Here is a 12,129-nt window from a genome sequence, read left to right as displayed (position 1 = left end):
ATTCGAATGTGGAAAAGCGGAGGGGAGAGAAAGAGAAAGAGAGAGGACGAGAGAGGATCTGAGATTGTGATGGGTCGCAATTGAGACAACAGACGTGCTCTGTTTGGAATGAAAGCCAGGGACGCCTTGACCTTTGGAAAATTCAATAAGCCAGGGAATCGTTCCTTCCACAATAGTCTGTCTATATTATTATATATTGTATAAGATAGCGAAATGAGATAATATGTGATATGTAGGTAGTAGATAATATGTGTGAGGCGAAGAGAATGAAAGATGGAGAGAGAGAATGTTAATTACGAATTTTTATATCGATCAATGCAAGCTGACTCTTCTGAACGATGTTACTTTTTTAATAGGGAATCGATCATATATTAGGTATAGTCCATACATGGTCTACCTCGGTATGCTCTGTAATTAGGTGTAGTAAGTAGTAGGTGGTCGTAGGTAGGTATGTAAGAGGAGGTTAGGAGATTAATAAGAGGGTAAAAGGGTAAAAGAGGGTAAGAGGGTAAGAGGGTAAGAGGGTAAGAGGGTAAGAGGGTAAGAGGGTAAGAGGGTAAGAGGATAAGAGGATAAGAGGATAAGAGGATAAGAGGGTAAGAGAGGTAAGAGAGGTACAAAGTCCGAAGTCAGAAGTAAAAAGTGCCCAGGTAACTTCTTTAGCATCATCATTAGTCCCTATTTCTTAGTATCTTTGGTTCTAATAATTGTTCTAAATGTTCTAAATCTTTTCACCTGGGCATTCTTTAGTGTTCCTCAGCTGGACCAGATATTTCAATAGACATGCTCGCCTCCCCCACACACGAGTCAATACTACCAGATAGGCTTGGATACGATACTACCTCGACTACCTAGGTGGGTGTGCATGTACTATATCGCGAGGCCATGAATCAATTGATTGTGAATAAATAGTGACTCAAGACTGAATACCTAGTAGTTACTCAATACTCAATACTCAATACTCAATACTCAATACTCAATACTCAATACTCAATACTCAACACCCAAGAATGAACCACCGGTTTCAATCAAAACCTCATACCTACTAGGTATCTAGCAGGTCGAGAGATTCTTGACAAAGTACTCTTTCCGTCTGTATGGTTCGATCTACATACTACAGAGTACATGGTTAGTTTATTAAGTTGCGTGATTTGACATCATTTCTATTGCTTTCTTTTTCACTCCTAGACAATACAATACAACACCATACATACATACATACATACATACATACATACACCCATACACCCATACACCCATACACCCACCCATACACACATACATACATACATAAGTTATTTTTATCTATTGCCGACCGTATTCCTCAAAAGAGATCTCTCTGAAAATATCTCCGAGAATGAGAGAAAAGCATAAGGATTGGTTATTGTCATGTCGTCGTTGCCTTTGCCATTGCCACCGTCGCCTTCACCGTCACTGCCGCCAATCCACATCTTCATTATCTTGCACACCAACATTTAGCTGAGGGATCTCCGAAAGTTCCTGAAAGTTAACGCCTCCTATCTCATATTTAATGTTATTTTAATACACCCAATTTATTTGTTGCCTGCATGTACATATGCAGCAGCCTTGCTTTCGCATCGGCAGTGAAAGCAGGCGCGCGGCCCATACTTGAAAGGTGATTGGTGAAATGGGTCAGACTCCTGGGAATCATGCAGAGATGGATCTGATTCTCACATATACCTACCCACGATTTCCATGATATCACGACATTTTATTGCACTCTTCGGCATACAAATTAGAGGTCACACTCCCCCATTTGGAAACTTAGATTTTAACGGTTATTAGATCTTCCTTAGAATTCCCTAGGCAGACCTTAGAAGACACGGGAAGGGTGTAGTAAGGGAAGGAATCAGCCGTGGCCCGTATGATATAGCACCCAAGAGCCTAGGTAAGTGGTAAGTGGTAAGTGGTAAGTGGTAAGTGGTAAGTGGTAAGTGGTAAGTGGTAAGTGGTAAGTGGTAAGTGGCAAGTGGTAAGTGGTAAGTGATAACATCCTAGAGGAATACCCAGTCAATTAAGGATTTAGTAAACTTTCTAGTGAGTTTGGTTAATCTTAGCCTTGGTGGACGTTGAAGATTACTTTTCATGCTGCTGATGATACACGCATCCATACGCCAATGCGAGATGCTGACTCGTTGATTAAGTGTGAAGGAGAGAACTTTAGAACTCAGAATTCAAAACTCAGATCTCAGATCTCAGATCTCAGATCTCAGAACTCAAAAGCAGTGTGGAATGTCGGAGAAACCGATGCAGCCAATGTATATATTATCATCCAGCCTCAGCCAGCTTAAGTCCGAACAGACTCCAGAATACCTAGCAAGTGGTATGAAGGCTAATAACTAACACTCCACATACCACACCCTATATTGCATATCGTATCCTATACTCTCTCTGTATCCTTTAGCTGTACTCGGTACAGCCTTAATAACCAGGATCAATACTAGGCTCTTCTAGGCTGGTTCCAGGCCTTATTATTATTAGAGTTTTAGACTCCATGTGCTAAACCCCTTGTTCAAAGTCATTTTATTTTTCCTTCTCTTTTGAACAATCTGCAGCCGTGCTATGGGGTCGGGGGTGTACTAATAGCTATCCAGGCTCGAACCAGGTACAGTACTCTACAGACCATCAGTAACAATTAGGAATTCCGCAACTACCGCCTTTTCTCGCTTTTTAATCCTTATCCATCGATCCCTCGTCTCGCCTGACGGTCTGAGCCGTCTCGCCTGATATCTTCCGCTACCAAACCACATCTCTGATACTTGGATTCTACAGAGCATAGCGCTTTTCCCAATTCGATCTGCTGGAATTCCAAACCCTTGTGGCCGAGTTCATGTTCATGTCATAAGAGGTTAGACCCCTACCAATTGACTGGGTGCTGGATTGTCCCCTCTTCCTCAGCCTCGCGCTCACCATTTTCCCACGTTAAGTAACCATGGGTATCCTCGAGGCTCGATTATCAACAATCTCTCCATTTCCTTCTAGAAGCTATTGACTTGTTAGCCCCGAAAGGATATTCCCTACACTCTTCTTCGAAACAAACTGAAAGATACATCCGTATCAGCTTATCAGCACAACAGGGCCAACGAAAGTTAAAAAAAATTAGATCGTGGCTAAAATGGACGGGACCTTCTCATCCAACGGATCAATGCTTAACCAAAGAAACGTACCAACTCGGGTAGGGACACCATCATTGCTGCACGCAGCCTTACCATCTGAAAACATAAGTATGCAGCAGTAGCTGAATTCGCAAAGGTCGCCGTTCAGGAGCATCAATATTTTAATCATCAGGTCATTTCCACCGATGCAGGGCGTCGCCAGGGGCGTCAGATTTCGATTCTCAAACTGTAATATGACCGATGCGAAAAGCTGTTCGTGATCCTACAAGCCCTTTCTCCAATGCTCACCTCTCACTACGTACATTTATTCAGATGCGCCTGGGGACACGGAAAATAGATTCAACCGAATGTAATCTCAGACAATCCTCTTCCTTTGAACAACGGGAAATCTTGAAGAAGGACGGGCTCTTGTGACAACAGAGGCATTGCAACATATCTACGTGTATAAAACTCTCTCCCGTCTTTTCCAAATCATTTGCGAGACTTGGTGTTCCTCGCAGGGCTCACACTGTTACTTCGTATATGAGAATCTATACACAACGTAGTCACAACATCGGCAAGCCCGTCGCTCGTCACCTATCTCACACGTAAGAAAGACCAGGTAAAACTCATCAAACACAATTTCACACGTCTCTTCAGTTTTTGCAACCTCCACGTCCATGTCGTACTCAACACGTACATTACTATAAGAGATGGGTCCGATATATTAACTCGCTGCAAAGCTCACGAGAGACGGACATTGGCATACTTGGGTACCTCCTTACTAGACGTACTATCTGATCACAGTCTAATATGAAATCGATATGCAAACAAACGCAAGAAGCGGAAAGATCAACTTCTGTTTGTTTGTTTCGTTTATCGAATTCTTTCCCCCTCCTTCCCTCCCCTTTCACTATCGCCTCCGCCTTATCCACTCCCTGCGAACGGAAAGTAGCCCAAAAGAGGTTCGAGGCTACCGAAGAATGCATTGGTAGCAGTAACATAAGTCTCTAGTTTCTAGTAACAATCAGGGGTTTCTGCGGCTACCAAAAAATGAAACTTTGGTGTCATGGTGGAAGAATATGGATCAAACATCGATAGTTTTGGAGATCGACTCGAGAGAAAACTTAAAATCAAAAACAGCCGTGGACGCTTCCACCCACCCCCCGAAAAAAGTGAGGCGTGCGAGATTTTGCGCCACAAAGGGAACGGACGAGTCTCGGACAATCTCATCTTATCTCATCATCACGTGTTCGTGTTTGAATGAATCCATGGATGTCTTTGGAAGCAAAAGTCTCGCGATGTTTGGAAATCAATGTAGTCAGATTCTAAGACTCCGAGACTCCTCAAAGCGACTCAAAGCAACTCAAACCTACTTGTACTTGGATACAATCGAGTATGACCTGTCTAGGGACACTATCATATCATACCATACCATGGACTCGTATATCTCGGGCAACTCTTGAAGGTTACTAATCTTACCATACATAACATACGAGACGACTTGGGGAGTATGAAAGTAAGATCAGTAAGATCCTACATGCTCCTCCTGTAACCCCCTTGGACGACGCAACGAATGACTCAAGTTGCCAGAGAAGTTACAACTTTGGAAAATACGCCGAAGACTTTCAAAGAAGTTCTTGGTTTATTCATCCGTTTTGCCTCTTATGAACCCTTTCTCGGGCCTCACAATCTCAGCCACCACTTGTTTGTAATTTTTATTAATCGCCGTCAATACTTTTCAAGGTTTACTTTGCATATCAAATTAAAAAAAAAGATTGATTTTTCTTTTCCCCATTCATTTATCCATTTCTTATCAATTTCTGCTATCTTGATATTACCAAGCTATCCAAAGGTCGGGGGGGGGCAATTTCAATATTGGAAATCCGGGACTTACGGCATGAAGTTTTTCGCATGCTTTGATCGTCCAGTTCTCATTTCTCATTTCTCGTACTGGTATCATTACCATCCGACGATGAGATGAACAGTTGTTATCGACTCCATTCTTTTCAAAGTTTGGTGAATCAAGGATAATCCCATTATACTTTTCCAAGGCATCTTCGTTTCAAAATGGACGTCCTTGCATTTTTGCGCTACGTCGCGGTATTGAAAACACGTCTCGGAATTAATGATCTATGCGGTAAATGAATTGGAATTGTTAAGTGCTTGCTGGCACTTGCATACAATCAATTTCAAGGCAATATATTACTTTGCGCGCGGGCGGACTCGGAAGAATTTCGAATTTCAGCCAACCTCATACTTCACGACATATTATCGATATTGATAAATGTGACGTATATACCATAAAGGTTACATGAATTTTTTCATACTTGACAGGCTCACGAATCAAAGTTTCTACTGGATTCGGAGATAGTCAAGGTGTTACTCAAAACGCTTGGTCCTCGAATTATTTCTTTTTTTTCCAAGCGATGTGCAGAATCGAACATGCGGTTCATCCTCAAGTGTGGTTTCACAACTGCTTACTTGCTACTTGATACTCGAGTCGACAGAAGACGAAGGAACATTAAATACCTATGGAATGCTTTGGGGCTCGAGTCCGCATTTCGGAACAATATCTATGCAGATGTGATGAATCGAGTGAACGTCAGTTCTTGGCGAATGAATGATAATTCCATACTTTCATCTGGCTCCATACACGGGTAATATTTGCATAGACAAATCCATTCTATACACCACATGAAAGTATTCAGATGTAAAGGCGAAATAGGGTGAGTCACATAACTTTCTGCGATCCTGCGGTTTCTCGAATTTTCTAGCTCTTTAGTCAAGATGCATTTTAATTCTATTCGTCGTCGTCCAATCATTCTCGCTCCATCATCGTCTCCCAATCATTAGCTCCTATTCTTTAATTCATCTATTCATTCATTCATTCATTCATTACATCCCATCAAACCACATGAATCTACATAATGCCCTTGGCGAAGACTAACATCCAATACAAATTGCAATTCATCCCCACACATATCACAAGAAGCACTTCACGGATACCCACATCCTCAGTCCCCATCGCCACCATCGTGAAAAAAGTCTTCCTTTCAAAAAATCCGTTAGAATTGTCAATCAGCACACCTGTCTAAAGCCTTCAAGGCTCAATGCCGCGATGTATGCAACGCACTGTTAGAATGGTGTGGTAGGTGCAACACGTGCTACGCATGCTTTGGGTGAGTACTGCAGTATGCTTGCGCGGGGAGGCGTGGATGTGCATGTGCATGTGGTTGTAGTGAGTAGTGAGTAGTGAGTAGTGAGTGTATGTATGTGAGTTTTGTGCGATGATATGCTTGGTTTGGTGATGCTGCAATGGATAGTAATGGATTGTGTTGTGTGATGTGGTGTGATGGGGTGTGATGGGGTTTGTGTTTGTGGACGAAGAATGTGGGATTGCTGGTGGAGTGGCATGTTGTGGCTATGGTTGTGCGATGTAGATGTAGATGTAGATGTAGATGTAGATGTACTAGGCTTGACTCGACTCGACTCAACTTGGATTGACTCAGCTCAACTTGACTCGGCCTGACTCAATCTGACTCGATTTGTGATGAGTTTAGGCGAGGTGAAATGAAGTGAGGTGTAATAGGAGATTGTAGAAAACACATCTTAGAATTTATAATTTAGAAAATAAAATAATATGGTATAACATAATATAATATAATATAATATAATATGATAGGGGATTTATATACAAAGTTTAGATACAAAGTTTAGATATTTATATATCTGAATTGATGAGTCTATAGGTCTATGAGTATGTGGATTTATGGATTTGTAGATAGATTAGTTACACTTTATACTTCATAATTCAAAATGAGCGCGTATCTTTTTCTTTTCTTTTCTTTTTATTCTATTTTATATATTCTTCTTTCCTCTTTCTTTATATCTTTTGTTACTTTTAGTATTTTTCACCCGTCTACTTCTATAAACCTCGCCTCACCTCTACCATCTCATTCTTTGAAGTTCATTCTTCATTCTCCAAAGTTCAAATACCTAGCACAGCACAGCACAGCACAATCCAATCCAATGCATTCCTTTCCCAATCATTCTCTCCCTATCCAATCCATCCCCCCTCCCAATCCCCGCACTCACACCCAAACAAGTCTTAAACAAGTCCCCAATAAAGGAGAAAAAAAGAAGCGAAGCGAAGAGGGAGATCTTATTTCCTCCTCTTTTCCCTTCCTTCCCTTCCTTCCCTTCCTTCCCTCCCTTCCCTCCCTTTCCCTTCCTTTCCCTTCCTTCATTCCTCCCCTTTTCCTCCATTCCCCTCTCCTCTCGTACCTTTTCCTCCAACTCCAACTCCAACTTCAACTCCACTCCCCTCTAAATCTAAATCATTCCTTTAACTCCCTCCCGACATCTCTCCCCCCAACTTCCACTCCCCACTCCCCACTCCCCATACCCCAAATCATCATAATCATCATAATCATCATAATCATCATAATCATCATAATCGACATCAATCAATCCCCAACCCCCAATTCTTAAAAACCTACCCAACTACCAGGCATCAACTACCAACTACCTCCCTCCTTGTGACTCTAGTAAATCTCATCTTCTGAACTATCTTTTTACCTAGGTATACAATTCTCATTTTGATACTCTGATACCCTGCTACCCTGCTCTCTCAAACTTTACAATTCCCATCCCATCCCATTTTTTCACATCTTTCATTCATCAATTCTCCACACACACACACACACACACACACACACACACAAACCTAGGTCCATACAATCTCATTCCTCATTTATTCATTCAATAATCGTATTCGTATATTTATACTGACTGCATGAACTGATAATCCTAGATACATATCTATTCTCCTTCTCCTTCTCTATTTATCTCATCTCAATCATTCAATCCATCTAACCCCACTGCTCCACTACCTCTGGAGAACGACTTCCATCGCATACCCTTCTGTAACCCATTCCGCTTCATCATCCTCCTCTATCTTTCACCGTGAATATGAAAGTGTCAAATTGAATTGTTTAATCCCAATCCATCCATGCCAAATTCCTCTAACCCAGTACATACCGTCCTTCTACCCCGCACCCTACACCCCAAATCCACATTCCCATATTCACTTCCCTTTTCTGCTCTTTCCTCTTTCCTCTTTATATCCTCCTCTTGACCACAAACCCACACTCTCCTATCAAAACATCTAACATACAACATCTCTCACCCTACAAATCAATCTCCGCGCTAAAACTAAAACTCAAACCCAACAACCCCCAGAGCACCAAACCATGCACCCAATCAATAACGCCCCTCGAATTCCAGTATTCCTACACCCATCCATACATCCATCGTATAAAACACGCCAACATCTAATCCATACATTCCCCCAAAAGTTACCAAAAATAATCAAAACTCTTTAAATGATCAAAACGCTAATGACAGTGGTATATGCTATGATTGAAAAATTGCCTTCAATGACTTCATCCCATCCCATTCCTTTCCTTCCGTATTATTCACGCTAAATATGAAAATCCATGCTCTCATTTCTCGCCCCATTCATTCATTTCAAACTTTAAACTTTATATGCCCGATAGAAGAGTCCCGCCGATATTCCGATACCAAACAAACTGGCCAGAGACAAACAGGATAGTGCGTCTCATCCGATATTGAAATACCCAAAGGTATAACTCATGGAATAACCCTCAGTTTCAATAGGCGACTTTCCCATTACTGTTAAACCGATTATTCATATAATGCGACGGGCTCAACATAATAGTCGGTCCATCATTAACACCTAGCTGAGAAGACATGGTACCAGTTCTTGATCCATTCGACAAGTAAGTATCTGCGCGCTCATAAACATTGCCATTAAACATTGCACCAAAAGAGACACTCTGTGGAGTAGATGGAACAGTTGCCTGAACCGCTGGTCCCAATGCTGCACTCTGGGGAGTCATCGGTAAGGGGACTTGGGAGGCAGGTGATTGCGTTGTATACGAGCCATTCGAACCACCATTTGCTTGTCTATTTGCCAAAAACCCCCACGGTGATGCTGTAATCATTGAGCCTGTTTCCTTGATGGCCTTTTGAAGAGGTCTAAGAAGAATAATAATTTCAGTCGGGATGAAGCTGATTACGCCTTTCACTTCCCTGACTTTGGTAACTAAGTCGAGATATGACTGACTTTATTAGTACATAATGTTGTGTTATCATAATTGGGTATACTTACATCTACCATCGCCCAGCATATCTCCCAGAAACCCTTTTGCTCTCTGATATCAGGGTCCTTCAATTTAATTTGTGATAGACGAGATTTAAGCGCATCCGCTATGTATAACGCGTGCGTGCATTTGTGTATTAACACTTGCCAGTATTGTTTACCATGGTCTGCATTACTTGAAATCGCACTCTTTTGCATGGATCCGACGAAATGGGCGTTAACATTTGGAAGAGTTTTGAGAGCCATTTCTGACGTTTGCTGTAGACGAAGAAAGATCTTCTCAAAGATTTTATCCTCCTCAGTAAAGTCTCCCACTAGACGCCCACTGGTTCCTGTTGAACCAAACGATTCTCCAGAGCGTGGAGTAGCGCTTGTCATAGTTGCGGAACGCCCATTTCCACTGACAAATGATGGGGGAGCATCTATCGCTACTCGTAGATTATTTGAATGTTGAATTACAGTCGCACTTCTCGATCTAAAGTTCGTGCCAGGCCTCTCTCGTGTCGGAGTGACTGATTTATCTCTGATTGGATATCCTACCTCGTGATTACTTCCTAGGTGTCTACCAGATCGACTTTGTCCAGGAGGAAACAAGCTCGCGCCAGCATTTCGCACTTCTGCTACGCTTCCGTATAATTGAAGTAGTAGGGTCCGAATGTATCGAGGATCGCCATTAATGAGAAGAATCTCGACATTTTGTGATAATTGAGCACATACGTGAATGTATGCACCAACACAAGTTAGACAGGCACGTTTCACGTTCTCGTTGGACCGAGGAGAAGCTTCCTCATCTTCCTCCGAGTAAGAATCATAACGTTGAACATCCTGATCTAGCTCTTCCACATGTGTTTTGGCGTTGTAAAATACCCTCTCCAAAGTGGACTTCTTCTCGCCAGGATTCCGAACCAGGCCAATCAAGGTTTCGATAAGAGGATGGACTTGAAACAAAGCGTACAATACACCTTTAGCCCCTTCAATAATAGGATCTGGGGAAGTAGATTCTCGTTTGCGTTCCGGTAAGCTTGATAAGCGTCGGACGTAGGTAGCTCTCTGGCCCGCCGAATCTGCCGGACTTGCTGGACTAATCGTATTGCCATGAGACCCAGTACCATTACCCTGCATGGCAGATCCATGACTGAGGCCCCTGTTGTGGAGACTGTAACGATTCGATTTGTTCGTCTCATCAACCGTCCCTAACTCCGCTGCCTTCCTTGAAACGATACCCATTCGTCGCGAGCGATCCGTTGAAGAGCGGTCCGGTCGATCACGATTAGCCTGCAAGAGGCTCTCGCTGTTACTGCGAACCCTTTCGTTTGTGCTTCCAATTGTGAGAGGCATTACGCCAGGTCGCCGAAGCGCTGCGTTTTGTTGCGAGAAGCCTCTTTGGTGTGATCTAGAAGGTATAGGTGGTGGTCGAGGTTGAGCTGGCGATGGGGGAACGCCGTCGACCTTTATGGGAAAACGACCACTCACAACACGCTTCATAATAGGCCGTGGAGTCTCGGTACCCTCGCTCGATTCTTCTCCGCCAGATTCGGTTTCGGGTCGACCCACGGCTCTGGACTTCAAGAATCTTTTGACCTGTGCTGTGATAGCAACTTCGTCCATGTCGCCTTCTTGGAGGGGACCGCCACTAGGGGAGTTCAAAGCTTGCGCTTGAAAGATCTCTTTAGGTGGAAATCTCAGGGGATTCCCATCCAATTTCAGGACTTGTAGAGTTGTCATGTCTGCCACACATAAAGGAAGTTCCTCGATCCTGTTTCTTTGAACGGACAAAACCTTCAATGATGTCAAATTTATAATGCCTGGTGGCAACGTCCGTAGTTTATTTCGTCCAAGGTCGAGAATTTCGAGAGAGTTTAACTGGCATATCTAAAACAAAGTCAGCGTCTTTAAGCTTGCCTCACGCTATTTGACCTTGCATACTGCTGGTGGGAATTCTCGAATGATATTGTTTCGAAGATTGAGATATCGTAACGAGGTACATTCTGCGAACCTGGAGGGGAATGTTTGGATCTCATTGTGGGATAATGCAAGTCTGTACCATCAATATGTATTAGCTATCATTAAAAAATATATTTAATTTCCGAGATGCTGGAAAGAGCGCAACATGTGAGACAAGTTCCAAGCCTCCTGCAAGGAATGAAAGATTATAAATACCGTACGAGTTCGACTTTTATGATGTCGACAACCTCTTCTGGAAATCGTTGTATACGTCTATGGCTCAAATCAATCGTGACTCCTGGCATCAGCTCGTTGCTGACGGCGCTCGACTCTGCAGCTTTCACTATATTTTCCTCCAAAGCCTTGTTCATAGATTCCCGTACTAAGGCGACAACTTGCCCTTGCGATGGCGGGACTTTGGAAGATAGCGAAGAGTTCGACTGAGCATGCCGAAGGGGAGGAGCACGTCGAGATGTGCTTAGATTCTGTGGTCTAGGACCCGGACCTGGACCTGGCATGCCATTTTCGAATTTAGGTCGTCCTGATGACATTATTGCTGCTCCAAGGGGAGGACCAGTGGGACCCATGATATCTTCCACTCCAACCTTTTCAACAATGTTGTCGGTGTTTTCCGTAAGATGTGGCTGAGGATGTTTCAACACTTTCTTGTTTCGCGAAAAAGGGACCAGACCCTTATCAATTCGATGGGAACTACTTAAGAATCCGTGCCTTTGTATGGGCGGTAAAGTTGAGAATTGGTCGAGAAGAAAGAACAAGCAGCATAATGAGGGGTTTATGTCCTATGTAACACCATGCATCCGTAATATTTTCAAGAAGGGGTAATATTCGAGGGTCTTTTCTCTCTTCTGTAGCAATTGAACT

The 12,129-nt window shown here is 42.9% G+C and overlaps 1 protein-coding gene across 1 annotated transcript; it reads right to left on the bottom strand.

Annotated features, from left to right (window-relative positions):
- Positions 1–7,859: 7,859 nt before the first annotated feature.
- EAE97_009218 (uncharacterized protein) lies at positions 7,860–12,097 on the bottom strand. The gene is made up of 4 exons (XM_038879733.1): positions 11,464–12,097; positions 11,230–11,341; positions 9,313–11,175; positions 7,860–9,262 (listed from the first exon to the last, which is right to left on the bottom strand). Exons 1-4 carry the CDS (start codon positions 11,832–11,834, stop codon positions 8,792–8,794), a joined length of 2,817 nt encoding a protein of 938 aa, XP_038729289.1. The 5' UTR covers positions 11,835–12,097; the 3' UTR covers positions 7,860–8,791.
- Between the last annotated feature and the right edge of the window lie 32 nt (positions 12,098–12,129).

This window comes from Botrytis byssoidea, assembly GCF_014898295.1.
Source record: "Botrytis byssoidea strain MUCL 94 chromosome Unknown BBYS_021, whole genome shotgun sequence".
Classification (NCBI taxonomy): Eukaryota; Fungi; Ascomycota; class Leotiomycetes; order Helotiales; family Sclerotiniaceae; genus Botrytis; species Botrytis byssoidea.
Note: the sequence above shows the minus strand (reverse complement) of the source record. Positions and strands in the feature narration are given on the sequence as shown.

Coding starts and splice junctions, on each gene's coding strand:
- EAE97_009218 (XM_038879733.1), bottom strand. CDS start 11,834: ATGGGTCCCACTGGTCCTCCCCTTGGAGCAGCAATAATGTCATCAGGA. Junction 11,342..11,463: donor ATAAAAGTCGAACTCGTACG/GTATTTATAATC, acceptor TTGATGGTACAG/ACTTGCATTATCCCACAATG. Junction 9,263..9,312: donor TATGCTGGGCGATGGTAGAT/GTAAGTATACCC, acceptor TAATAAAGTCAG/TCATATCTCGACTTAGTTAC.